Source organism: Carex rostrata, chromosome 17 (genome assembly GCF_964058835.1).
Source record: "Carex rostrata chromosome 17, lpCarRost1.2, whole genome shotgun sequence".
In the NCBI taxonomy this organism is placed as follows: Eukaryota; Viridiplantae; Streptophyta; class Magnoliopsida; order Poales; family Cyperaceae; genus Carex; species Carex rostrata.
The window spans coordinates 9,307,936-9,322,507 of NC_135934.1; the positions used below are offsets into that span (position 1 = coordinate 9,307,936).

The window sequence follows — 14,572 nt, forward strand, 5'->3', positions numbered from 1 at the left end:
ATCGATCCTATCCAGATGACACGTCATCGATCTTATCCACATGACATGTCATCCTTATCCATTCAATGGCATATCTTGTAAATAGGCCGAACTTGGAGGGCATTTTGGTCTTTTGGCAACCGACCCTAAACCCTATAAATAGGGGTGGAGGGGTAGAGAGAAATTTGCTAATTCACTCATACCGTTTCGTGTCGAAACGGATCGGTATTTTTTCTCTTTCTCGGTTTCTCTCCCAAATAGTGTTTCGGTTGAGAAAAGAAAGTTATACGTAGTTGATGTATAATCTTGCGAGTTGTTGTGAGGTATATTTACGGGATCGATGAATAGTGTTTTACCGAATTTCGCGGTATGTCAGTTTTGCATATTGATGAAACTGAGCAACCGAAAATTTGTGTTTATGGGTTTTCGTCTTTTTCCCGTGAATAGTGTTTTTGCATAATTCCGCGGTTTACGGTATTTCTGGCAGAAGAAATAAACCGCTCTCCGGTTAGTCCTGGTGGATAACCGATAGAGGTATCACACGTGTGATACTCCGAGTCGATTCCTTCCCTGGTGAGGCTCTACTCGCTCGGTCTGCATTCCAACTGTGATTTGGAAACAAGGTATAAATATGCTATATTAATCTATTTAATTGGTAAGTAGATTAAAGTTTTAGAAATCAATCATGGAGTAGATCTGTAAAAGGATTAAATTGGATTTTGATGCCAAAGGAATACTGAAGGTGGACCGCCTTGGAAAGTTTCCTGACATACCCCGTTTAATCCTGAGCTTAAGTTGGCCGTAGAAATTTTTGTTCTACGGTCATTCCGCAACTTAAGCCTAAACGAGTTTTGGTTATAACACCGTGAAACCCCAACAAGATCAACTAAACTTCGACCATAAAAAGTAAAATTATTATGAGAGGCAATCCAATTCCATATGCATTGAGCATATTGACATTCTACAAATAAATGGTCTGCACTTTTAGGTGCAGAACAGAATTCACAAAAGACCTCTCTGGTCCAACCCTTTTCCCTTAAATTAGTTTTGGTTAGAAGTTTATCTCTTTTGAGTAGCCATAAGAAAATCTTTATTTTCAGCGGTATATGGGATGCCCATATATGTTTATATTCAGAGTTTGAAAAACCTCCAAATTCTAACTATTTGTAAAAAGAATTAACTGTAAACAAATCATTTTGAGACCATCTCCAAATTAACCTATCTTCTATGTCAGAAGAAAGGGTAAAGTGTTGGAACACATGTTGCAAAGCTATCCATTCTTCCAAGTAAATACCGGTCAACTGTCTCCTGAAAGACAAAGACAGATGAGAGGAGGCAAAAGCCTTAGCAACATATATGAATCTGTCTGAAACAATAGAAAATAAATTCGGGAAGAGATGCTGTAACGCATGCTCTGAATGCTATCTGTCTAACCAAAAAGCAGTAGTAAGTCCATTACCTATCTCTTTATTCAGACCCAAATTAATAACCATATAATCTTTAATAATTGATTTCCAAAAAGGTGAATAGATGGAAGGAGAAGTCCTTCTTCCATATTTACTTAAAAAAATATCCTTCCATCTACCTTTAACTGAATTATCATTAAATATAATCCACCATTTAGCTAGAATTGGTTCATCAATTTCAAATCAAGAATACCCAAACCACCTTAATCTTTACTTTTACACACTATTTTCCAAGCCACTAAGGAGTATTTCCTTTTGGTGGAGTTGCCTCCATGCCAAAGGAATTTTCGTCTAATCTTATCAATTTTATGTCTAATTTTAGTCGGCATCCTATAAATGGATAACTAGTACAGGGGTATAGCAGAGAGCACAAAGTTTAAAAGGGTTACTCTTCCTCCCAAAGAGAGTAAGGAGCCATTCCAACTTTGTAAACGTTTTTCTATTTTATCAATGAGAAGTTGCCAATCAAGTGCAGATAAGTTGGAATTATTAATTGGTACCCCTAAGTAAGAGGTAAAGAAACAACTTTACAACCTAAAACTGAAGCCAAAGCATTACTTTCCTCATCTAATATATTTAAGGGATACATTTCACTTTTCTCAAAATTAATTTTGAGACCTGACAGATTTTCGAAACCAACAAGCAGCCACTTAATATGTAGCAAGACTTGAGGGTCAGCTTTCAAAAATAACAAAGTATCATCAACAAAATGTAAATTAAGGATATTTCCCAAATTTGGAAAATTTCCTAAAACTACAACAAGACCTTCATTCATTGCCTTTGTGAGAATATTATTTAAGGCATCAGTAATAAGAATGAAAAGGAAAGGGGGAAAGGGGATCCCCTTGTCGCACTCCTCTTTTACAAGAAAAATAAGGACCTAAGTTGTCATTCAGATTCACACAAGTTCTACTGCCTTCTAAAATCAATTTAATCCAAGTAATGAATTTTCGACTAAAGCCCCTAGTTTCTAAAATTTCAAAAAGAAAATCCCAGTTAACATGATCGAATGCTTTCTCAAAGTCTAACTTAAAAAGAACTCCTTTTTATTTTTTTTTAACTTTAATCTGATGAAGCACCTCATGAGCACAAACCTCTTTGGATATAACGAGTGGTCCCGCTTCTTTATGTTTCTTTGCTTACTCTTCGGCCATAGAAGAGAATCTATTGAAGCTGGTCTTTGGTTCAGTTCACCACCAAGATGCTATCTGATTGATTATCCTTTTAATATTTTATGTGTTAAGAGAAATTCAAAAGTATATATTCGCAAAATAGAAAGACAGCAGCTTAATTAAATTTAGGCATGGTATCAACGAAATTTCTCTCATTGAAATTTTAATAGTATAGATAAGTCTCATCAATAAAAGTTTGGTTTATGATTCACGTGCATTATATTCAAACTACCCGAAGAGGTCGTCATCTTTTCCATTTGAGCACCTGAACAAATATAAGAAAATCAGAGAATCGTCGAAATCAAAGGGCACCATGTAGTAGATGGGAGCTATGAATGAAAGGGGAAGGGTATATTTGTGAATTTAGCTTTTAAAATAATTAAATAAGAATTTTAATTATTAAAATGGAATTGAGGAAATAATGCTAAATTTATATGTGTAAATTGGATATTAAGAATATTTTATGGAAAAATTAGCTATTTTGAAAGTTTTGATGGGTACACCGAAAATTTTCTCTCCAAAAAATAAAATAGTTTTTGAGTTATTTTTAATGTATTCAATTTTCATCATTTTTTATTGCATGACTTCATACTAAATTAATTCCAAATTTTAAAAATATTGGATGTAAATCTATCAATCACACGTAAGGTAGATTGACTTGAACAGTTTGAATTCGTAGTTTGAAACTTATTTGATGATTTTGGAGTTGGTGTCACCACGGCTGAAACAATAATATAACATTGATGTTATAGTAGCCAGACTCTCTATTGAGTATTAAGATGAGTTCAAATTAATTATGTTTTTTATTATAATTCTATTGATTATTATTAAAGCGGGTTTATGTATATTGCATTCCTGCGAAGAAATTTCGTTTTTTTTACACACTAAAATTCGTTTATGCAGGACTACATTCTGCAAAATTTTGTGGTATTCAAATAAATCCTAAATAAATCGATGAGGAAGGTTTTTTTTTTTAATAAGAAAAAATATGGAGGTCGTGCCTCTAGATTTTATTAATTAAATAAACAATAGAGATGTCAATTGTCAAGTATTACAAATTACAAACACAAAGTTTGCAAGTAGAAAAATGTAAATGTACAGTAAACAAAACGTCCCCAAGCAGCATGATAAGGAAGGTTTAAATCATTAAATGTCTGTTATTTTTAAATCCTTATTCCTTAAAATTAGTATTTTAATTAACACGCTTTAACGTCTTCAAACCTTAACCGCTAAGTTATAGGATAAAAATACGTTATTTCAACTACGACTGTCATAGCGGTAATAGGAACTGTTATAGCGTTTTCGAACCTTAACTGCTAAGTTATGAGATAAAAGTATGTTATATCAGCTACGGCCGCTATAGCGCGTATCGTGTAGCACAAATAGCGCATGCTATGTTACATGAACTTTTATTTCAAAATTCAAATTGAAAATCTCTTTTAAGGACCAACTTTTTTAAGGTTCATATTACTTTTGCTTCTAAATAGAAAAATATAGATAGTTTATAACATGATACTTAAGTTATTTTGAATAGGAAAAAAATAGATTATGTAATGATGTTTAGATTATTTTGAATAAAAAAATAAATAGTTTATGATGTTACTAGAGATATTTTGAATAGAAATTTGAATTTTACACTAGTTCAATATGAATATTATAATTTCTTAATCAATTTGGTGTTACTTATTCCTCTATTAGACTTTAGACCATAAAAAAACAGCGATTTTCAAAAATCTAAAGAAATAGTAAAAAAATTCTAAAAAATGTAAAATTTGGTCTCCAAACACATTAATATAGAGAACAAGATGAACGGTTCGGATCGACCGTTAGGATTTTGAAAACTCGAAATCCGAGCCGTTGCATGGAGGGGCTCTATGCTATGCATAGCATGGTAGCATATTCTATAAATATATATATATATATATATATATATATATATATATATTTAAACGCTGTGTAGAATAATTTTCACTATAACTACACTATTTGTAATAAAAAAAATTTAACCATTATGTAATAATGCAATAATCGCTATTTAAAACATTGATTAAAATTGTAAAAGTTATATAATAATTAAAATGCTACGTATTTTGTATGACACACACATAAAGAATTGTGATATTTCAATTTGGTTTTGACAAGAAAAATAATGCGGAAAATCAACACTTATGCATATCGTACATTTTAAAAAAGCTCTAAATTAACGTCAATTAAAATAAAACGAAAGTATAATAATATTCTACCTACATGTACATAAAAGATAACATAGACTATATATTAACAGGAGTTTTAGTTTGATAGTTAAGTTGTAAATGGGCGCATGCATTATTTTATTCAGAGCAAAAGCAAAGGAATAAGTCCAACTGATGTACGTATTCAATTGCGTTAATCAATTTAATTTGTGGAATTCCGGGAAAGAAACAAATTAAGGTCTGAGTATGTTGGTCAGACAAGGAAAGGGAAAGCAAGTGATTAATTACCAGGCTGAGGCTGCTCTGTTTCTTATTTAGTTATTTACATTCTTTCTTCTCTTGTTACCTTATATACCTAAAAGCAAGTGATTAACACAACAGTGTTTGTTCCTTTCGTTGGTAAAATTACTCTGAAAACAAATTTTTGGTATCATATGTAAAAGCGCGTTGACTTGATAGTTGATACATTGAGTCCGTCAAGAGCATCTAAATTTTTTTTTTTTTTTCTTTTTGTAAACATCATCTGGTAATTAGAAAACCATTATTTAAGGGCTTGACGTGAGGAAGTTGCTATCGAGATTGATTCTAAGAGAATTTAATATTTATTTTTTTATCTATTTAAAATGTCTAATTTTAAACTTAGGTCATTAATTGCTCCAATGCCAGTATATTAGAAAAAGTCATTAATTGCTCTTTTCGGGGACTGAATAAACTTTGACTTGGCAGAAAGGCCTTCGCATTTTTTATCTTGCAAGCGATAGCCTACTAAGTCAATTTTTTCCTATTTCAGCATTCTTCTTCGTATTATCTATCATGAAAGTTTGAAACACGTTTCAGAAATAAGATAAATTTTGTTTTTATTGCTCATAATATCAAATCGATAAAAAATCTTTTATCTATGCGGGACTAATAGCACAAACGAACTGTTCACAACCTAACTTGTGATTAGCTTGACTAGATCGTTTTGACATGAATTCAATTCAAACTTTGCCTCATTCAACTCTGACTCCCCTCATTTATAACTTTATTTTGGATGGCAGCTATCTAATCCAATCTCATCTGTTAGATTCATATTATACAAGGGGGAATGCATTTCATGCTTTCTTGTGATGCTGATGCACTGGCGTCTGGCGCTTAAGAATAAAGTCACAAAATGGCCCTTTTAGGCTTTGGGCAGAGCTTACCGTGTCAATATAAAAGAAGGCAGCCCATCAACGTAATAAAACCTTTCTTTCATCCAATAAAGCCCATCAAGCCCATTTATCAACAAATTCACTGCCGCGTCTTCTTTTCTTCATTGCTGGCTGCTCTCCTCGGAATGGATCTCTACGGTTACCTCTACACTGGACAAGTTACTACTATAAAATTTTGGCGGTAAAAAGTAACGGTATTTTCCGTCCCCTGTATGTGTTATCGGCTCCTAAATCCGTAGGTGGATGCTGGATGCTACAATCCAAACCTGAATTGTGGCTTTGTCTAACCCAAAATCCCAAACAACCTTGGAACCTTCACCCCCAGATTTTTGCCCACCAAAAAAAATGGCGCATATATACGAGTCAAGAAGACTCAGTCCACGGTGGACATCGCTGTGGACCGTCTGGAGGCAGCGTGGATGATGTAAACCCACACCACATCATCCCTCGTCAGTATCTCTCCAGTACAATCACCACCATCCCCAACTGTATAGATCTGGACCGTCAGAAAATGATCTCATGATTCATAGTACAAACTGAGAGAAATGATCACTGGAGAAATGCGAGGCTGGTTATCCCACCTCATCCGGACTCTCTTGATCCTTGATACCACACTCCAACATTTCCAACCAAACTCCTACCTCATACCCCCCCCCCCCCCCCCCTCTCCGCCGCCAGGCATCCGGTGGTCTATGGCCACCTCCGCCGCAAATCTCCGACTAACCACTTCCGCTTCCACACCCAAATCCCTCTTTCTCTTTCGTCACCACTTAACAATCCCGACATCCCTCCATCTCCGCCGTACATCGGCCTACCCGACCGTCCGCTGCGTCCTCTCTGGAGGAGGTGGAGGTGGTGTCGCCGATGAGTTCGTCGACACAAGACGATCTGAAGGCGGTGGGTCCCAGCGACAGTTCTCAACACTAGCCGATCTATTGCTTCGGATCGAACCACTGGACGTACAAGTTGTGGGAAAGGAGGTTTCTGGCCATGCGAAGGATTCTATGAAGCGAACCATATCTGCCATGCTTGGTTTGCTTCCTTCGGATCAATTTGATGTCTCGGTTCGGGTATCCAAGGCACCGTTGCATCAGCTACTTCTCTCGTCTATTATAACTGGGTAATCTTTTCTCAGTGGTTTTCTTCTTTTTTTAGATTTTTACTAGCTCTTTTAGTGGGTCGACTTAACTCTCTGGTGAGGAAATTAAGGATTATTTGAATAGTTTTTCATTTATCTAACAAGTAGAACTTCCCGATTAGTGATCTTATTAGGGGATGCTAATTGCCCAATAAGCTAAATATCGTTGAATTGCTGTCTTCGTTTCTCATGTTTGGTGTTTCATTGCACGATTGCAATTGAGTATATTTGGGTTAATTTCTCAGTTGTTTATTAAAAAGTTAAGTACAGATGATTAGGCCAAGACCTTGCTCAAGGAATCTATTGTGAATTCTCCCCCGCAACATATGTAACCAGGTCTAATATAGTATTCGCAGTGTATCCTTGGAAACTGATGATCAATTTACAAAATATTTGTGAAGGTATACTCTATGGAATGCGGAGTATAGGATGTCACTGATGAGGATCTATGACATGTCTCCTTCTAATAGAGAACAGCACAAGTCCTTTGATGAGTTCGAAAGAGTTAATGGGAGACAAAATAAAGAGAGAGAAGAAGAGGCAAGAGCAAAAGACTTGAACAATTATGTCGATCAAGGGGCTCATGAGAATCTTGGCGAGTTATCTTCGGCCGCTGAGAGATATATTGGAAAGATGGAATCAGAATTACAAAGTCTTCAAAAGGTTTCTCTTTTTAGTCTCTAGTTTATGGGGGTTTTTTTTCGCTTTTATTTAACCTTCGTTTAACTTATATGTAGTTTTGCATGTTTGCATTTTTAAATTTGCATGAGCACGACTACCACTAATCCCGGCCCTTTATGCCCAGATTTATAAATTGAAGCCTGTAAAAAAAAATAAGCAAATGAAAAAAGGAGCACACTGTATTGCATACGTTTGGATAACTATAACACATTGAAAAATAGTGGACCAACTTATAATTTTAGTTTAAACTGTACTTTCTTTGTGTTGATTACTTTCCTAGATTTATATAGATTGAAATCATTATGTACATAAAATTACATTTTTTTTGAGGAATGTCATAATTTTTCCAGGAACTTGATGCTCAGAAGTGTGAGAATTTGTATCTAGAACATAACGAGGAAGACAGCAATGACCTCTTGGAGTATCTGAGATCATTAGATCCACGAATGGTTAGTACTTTTAACAGCTTTCACCTGTTATCATACTGTTATCATTAGATACGACGGTACAAGGGCCATTATTTGCCACTTAGTGCTTGTTCTTAAGGAGAGAATTGAAATTATATAAAAAAACAGGTCTATGAATTGTCAAAACCGTCATCTTCTGAGGTGGAAGGAATCGTTCATCAGCTTGTCCATAGCATATATCACAAGTTCTTCCTCTGCGAGGCACAGAACACAGATGAATCTGATGAGAGTGGGGCCGACACTTCCAGAGATCATCTAGCGAAACTGCTTTTTTGGTAAAAGCCCCATTTCCTCTTTATCATTGTGTTTTTTACTTTTTCAAACCTTTCTTTTTTCATTTATTCAGTTGTGATGGTCAAGAATCAAGGTAACTATAAACCTCCTGCTGCTGTTTATACAGTATGTACTGGCACGTTTTTCTTTTCCAGATCTTAGCTGACTGTACAGTGCTTTTTTTTCTGCTGTTTTGTATTAGGTGCATGCTGATGGGGCATTACTTGAGAGTATTGGAGTATAGATTGCATCTCAGTTGGGTAATTTAGTTAGCATTGAAAGCTGAGATATGGCGTCCTCTGCAAAATATATATACATGTATGTGATTTCCTTTAGTTTATTTTTCTTTATGTATAACGCTTACAATCAAACATCCGTTCTCAAATTCTTTACTGTTCTCTTCTCTATTCCGTGTTTATTTCCCCTGAATTATTATGTCCTTGAAATTTGAAGAAATTATTAGACTAGAGAAAGTAACCAGGTTTTTAGAAGAAAGTGTGCTGAGAAAAGTTTGAGTGGAATAAAAGTTCACATATTTTGTTTTTGCTAACTTCTAGAAACTCGGCACTTATGTAAATGGTTTTGAACTGCAATAAATCCATTGCAAGTAATTTCTTTTATTTTCGTTCAGCAAACCTTTTTTGGTTTCTATTACCTTTATATTTACATAATATATTGCACTATTTCAATCTGTTATTTCATTATGGGTTAGAAATGAGTATATTGATGACTTGACGTGCTGTTCGTATTTGAGCGCCTTATGTTTTATATAGTCATTGCTTGCCCTGAAACTAAAGCCAGTATAGTGCAGGCTGCCGTGTTTGAGAATATACCAACTTGTGTGTCCTGTTCTAATTTGCTACAAAGTTTGCCCCTTTTTTTATTTTTTTTATTTTGGTGTGTGTGTGTGTGGGGGGGGGGGGGGGGGGGGGGGGGTTGTTGACGTATTCCTGGAAATTATCAATGGATGGTTTAGTTTTTCTGTATATACACTTTCGAGAGAAGGTAGAATGGTTTGCTGAATATTCACGGCTTGATTTGCATGTCTTTGTTATGCTTATTGCAACTGGAATTTGATACCTAATCACTCTTTTATTGTTTTTAGTACCATAGTTTTTTTGATAAATCAAGTCAGAAACGATGAGAAAATTAATTTTAGTTCTTACAGTCTATTTTTATTATTATTGTGGTTTGAAGAGTGAAGAATTGGTTGAAATTGTATTTGGATTTTCTGGGTGTTAAAATCTCTTTATAGAATAATCTAATTGTCGAAGAGGTTTTAATTTTACCAGCAACTTTTGCATGTCTCTTGTGATGGATTCCAAGATAACTGTTGGTAGATACTCAGCTCTTTTTCTCCTCGTTCAAAATTTTGATTCTGCTGTTTCAGTAATGCATCCTACTTTGGGATCTCACATTTGCAGTTTTTTTAAATGTTGGTTATGTATATTCTAGTGTGGTTTCGTTTCATATCGATGTTGCTAGTATTGAGTTGTATGATTTGGAATATCATGAGAATCAACTAGGGCAACTATATGGTTCCCTATTTGTGTATTTTAAGATCTATACTGATGCAAAAGGTGAAAAGTTCACAAATAGAAAACTAGTAAAAGAATGTGTATTTGTCTATTTGTTAATTAAGTAGACAGCTATATTGTTCACTATTTGTATATTTCTGTATTTTCTATCTAAAAATATAGTAATTTTTTTTTGTAAAGATGTAAAATTTGATTTACATGTGGATTTTCATATGGAGATCATGTCCACGGTAATTAACTGTTTGGACTTTGAAGACAGAGATATTGATTCATAGTATGGATTGTGCTATGCTTAGTATCATAGCCTCACTACGGAACTTGCACTAACTCCTCTGTCATGTTGCTATGAATTAGACCAATTCATGTAGTTCCGATTTTTTGCCCTAAAGTTTCAAAAAAAAAGTAATTACGTCCCAGAACGGTTTTATTTGTATAAATGTAAAGCTATCATCATTTTTCAATAAAAAAAAATGGAAGAAAACGGCAGCTGATACCAATTATGAATGGGTGAAATTGCTGATGTCCACTACCAAGTTTTTCAAAAAAAAAAAAAAAAAGTTGCTAATGTCTTTGGATGACGTCGTGGTTTGTCCCACATAAGCAATGATTAGGAGTTGTTTCATAACTAATAGCTCTAATTGGTACAAAATTATAAATGTGGAGGACCAAAACGGGTATTTTGAGACTACCCAGGTACAAACTGGAGCTGACTGCTCAGTTGCTTTGAGCGGGCATTTGTGTAATTAGCAGCTATTTGTTTTTATTATCGATGATCAGTATTCTCAGATTTGACGAGGGTAGGGGTGGCAATAGGGTTTGTTTTGATATTCAACATTATCCTACTTACCAGTATAGGTAACAATATAATCTCCTTGGCTGCTTATTGGTGCAAAGCTAGAAATGATGAGTCTTACTTTAAATTGATCTTATAAGCAAAGCTATAAATGATGAGTCTTACTTTAAATTGATCTTAATCTTGTCAATGGATGTTGAAATCTTGAATCAAGAGGCTGACACTTTTCCGGTTTCAAGGTATAGGGGACGTAGAACTTGGATCGGGAGAACTGGATCTATCGAACTACCTAATAGCCAGAATGGAGTTTGATACTGATACACCCTCTCATCCAGCTAATCCACATCATATATCTCCATCTTCTGAAGAATCCCATATGGATTGTACCTCTACATCCTCAGACTCTGAATCTTCTTAGTAATAAGTGGATCTTAATTCTAGTCTAGCCTTGCTATGTTTTGTAATATGATCCTTGCTGAACATTATAGGTGATAGCTTATTGTTTTTTGGTTAGTCTGTATGTTGCTTATCTAGCACAATGAGGTCTCTGACCCAGTGCATTTTGTATTGAACAATGTTACTATTTCTATATGAAACAGGTGGGGGTTACCCACTTTTATTAAAAAAAAAAAAAAAGATGAGGGTAGGGGTGGCAACGAATCAAAATGAATTGACCTTACTCTAGTTTGAGTTTGATTTGTTTTGAATCGAATTAATTACAAACTACACATTTTTCAAATCGAAATCAAATCGAATTACGAACTAAAAAAATTTTAGCAGCCTTAGTTATATCGGTAGTTTATACATTAATTTTCTTCTCGTGGGACAAAATTCACACGGCTTCCTTTTACCTTTCACGAATTCACACTAATGGATTATGGACTAGTTCAATATTTCCTTACATTTTACGCTACTGGATTGATTAAAATCACAACATAGACCTAGTCAAATGAAACTTATTACATTGTTAATTTGTTACGCTGCTAAAACATTTTTCTATTATAAGTTATCATTATATTAACAATTTTGAGTTGCGATATAAGTTTGGTTCCTCCATTATTAAAATTAATGGTTGCATTCATTAGTTGTATTATTTGATATTCGAACCTAAATAGTTCGCGAATTAATTTCGAACAAATTATGTCCAGTTTGAGTTTGATTTGAATAAGATTCGAACCGAACTGGATTTGATTTGTTTCAAAACGAACTAATTTCGAATCAAACTAAACTCAAATCAAACTCAAATCGAATCCCGAACTACGAACTATGAACTTTTTTTGCCACCCCTAGATGAGGGGATCAATTATTAATTGCCGAGTAATTAGATATCAAGATGTTAGTCCTTGTGATGATTGTAAGATGAGATTTATATGAAATGCTAATTTATATAAAATAGCGAGTAAATTTGGTTAGTGGGAAATGGTACTCCTAGATAACTCTTTCATTGCAACTAATTCTAATATTTCGATTGTGTATCTTTCGCCATGAATTGCATACTAGTGACGACCGCCAGTTGCACTATTCTTTCATTTTTTTTTTTTATTGTTAATAAACCTTATCTCTTGAGCAAAGACTCAAATCTTACATAAGTTTTTTTGTTTCTTTATTTTGAAAAGATGAGAATCAAATCAAACTTTCTCACATTAAATATTCGTAAGAGAACACAGTTGAATTATATGAGTCATTAAATCAAAGATTGATTCTCTCACATCTTAGATAGTTATGTTGTTTAGTTTGGTATACGTAACTTTTACTATATATGCTTTGGGTTCATTATGGTATTTCATATTATTAATTTTGAAAATGAAATTCTTGCTAGATGAATTCGGATGTAGAGTATATGGCTATTAGTCATTAAAATCATCTTCCTTTTTGTTATGAACCTACTACTATTACCTAATTATACCTATAGTGAAAGAGGCTTGGCTAATTAGATAATTTGGCCTGGCCTGAGGTTGAGTGCCTTGTCGGTTCACCAAGCAATTCAATGACACTATGCATGTGTCCCTCTGTATTAAAATTGCATGGTAAGTGAAGTGTCGCCTTCACACAAATAATGAAAATGTTTACTTTTAAATCTTTGTTGAGCTCTATGCCTCTATGTACATAATGAGCTTCATTTGCGACAAATGTTCAAGTATTAATCTTGAAAATTATATTATTGATTGAAGATGTATAGAATATTGATCTAGATATAAAATAGCAAGTGTCTGTCTGACTGTCTTTGCAGATTGTAAAATGTGTTTGTACTTTGTAGCAAGAGTTCGCGAGCAATTAATGGAAGAGTAAATAGCAAGTGTCTTGTCTACTCTGCCAAGCCCAAAGTATTCCAGCTGTCACTTGAGACCCGCATTAATCACCAAGCAACGATTCATTCATCATTTCATTTTTCAAAGTAATCTAATTGCTTGGCTGCCAATCAAGACCGCGTTGAACAAAATGCAATAAGCAGCTAGCTAACTAACTAACTAACTAACACAGGTTGACAAGTGGATGCTTACATTTGCATACAAATGCACAAAATTATTAGTTTCTATCTTCGCTTTCCATCCATCCACACTATGCTTATATTTATATATATATATCTCTCTCCTTTCAATTTCCAGGCTCCAGATTGTAATTTGTTGGCTAACGGTGAGCGCGTATCCTCTGAGATATCTCATATTTTGCGTGACCGACCTGTCCGGTGCCATATTCGGGGGTGACGTAGGGGACCAGTATTATTTGAGCTTTGAGATTTGCGCAGAACGTATTGCAACGGTTGAGATTTTCCAAAAGGTCACGCAAAATATGAGATATCTCAGAGGATGCGAATTCGGCTAACGGTAGCATCTATCTCATCATTCCATGGATTTCTATCGTTTCCTCCAGTTGTTGCAAACTGCAGGTGTCCTTAAAGTTCTAGAAACTACTACCACGAATTCCAATTATTTATTACTTTATTTTTTTTTTTTTTTTTTTTTGCTTGCTCGGGAATATCAGCTCATTTATCTCCGAGTATTCCGATATGGTACTTTGAAGAGATAATTAACAAATGTAAAGGGGGTTATAACTTATATGGAACTAGTTAGCTTGTTCATTTTGAAGTTTTTAATACGGATGAAGACCAAATAGTGGATATTTGATGCCAAGTGGAGCACCAAGGATATTTATTATTGATTAAGAAGAGATACATTACAATTTACATATCACATATATATAATATATATGAATATGACCCTTCAGTTTCCTTTCCTGACCATTTTCTTTTTTACATTTGCATTAAATCTCTCTCCTCTGATTGGGTGCAGGGGCAGTGCAGTGCAGGTATGATATTGTTCAGATTTCAGAAAGCAGATGCTTTTATCTAAAAAAAGTCACTCTGAATGGTTGTAATTACTTGGATTTTATAAAATCAACACATGTCATGGTCCACAGGTCCAGGGACATTATTGATTATTTTCTCTTTCTTTCTCTTTCTTTTTATTCATTCTTCTTCATTTTCTGAATTCTAATTTAGAAGTGGGGACTCATGGCCTGATGGCTGATGCAATCAATCATACATGCATTGTTACAAAGAAATGAACAGGGAAATTTCGTGTTCATCATTATATATATAATATTATATTATATTAAATTATATGCACAGATATTATGGAACACCAAGGAATAACACAACTACACAAGCAATAACAGCATTC

General features: G+C 34.3%; 1 protein-coding gene across 3 annotated transcripts; it reads left to right on the forward strand.

The window, feature by feature from the left end:
* Window positions 1–6,602: 6,602 nt before the first annotated feature.
* Window positions 6,603–10,316, forward strand: LOC144567983 (seed maturation-like protein). 3 transcript variants are annotated; one of them, XM_078318192.1, is made up of 6 exons: window positions 6,603–7,122; window positions 7,542–7,803; window positions 8,172–8,270; window positions 8,397–8,563; window positions 8,764–8,879; window positions 9,854–10,316. In XM_078318192.1, exons 1-5 carry the CDS (start codon window positions 6,695–6,697, stop codon window positions 8,828–8,830), a joined length of 1,023 nt encoding a protein of 340 aa, XP_078174318.1. In that variant the 5' UTR covers window positions 6,603–6,694; the 3' UTR covers window positions 8,831–8,879; window positions 9,854–10,316. The 3 variants fall into 3 exon arrangements, with proteins under 3 accessions (XP_078174318.1, XP_078174320.1, XP_078174317.1); XM_078318194.1 differs by having other exon boundaries at window positions 9,952–10,316; XM_078318191.1 differs by lacking the exon at window positions 9,854–10,316 and having other exon boundaries at window positions 6,604–7,122; window positions 8,764–8,966.
* The last annotated feature ends 4,256 nt before the right edge of the window (window positions 10,317–14,572 follow it).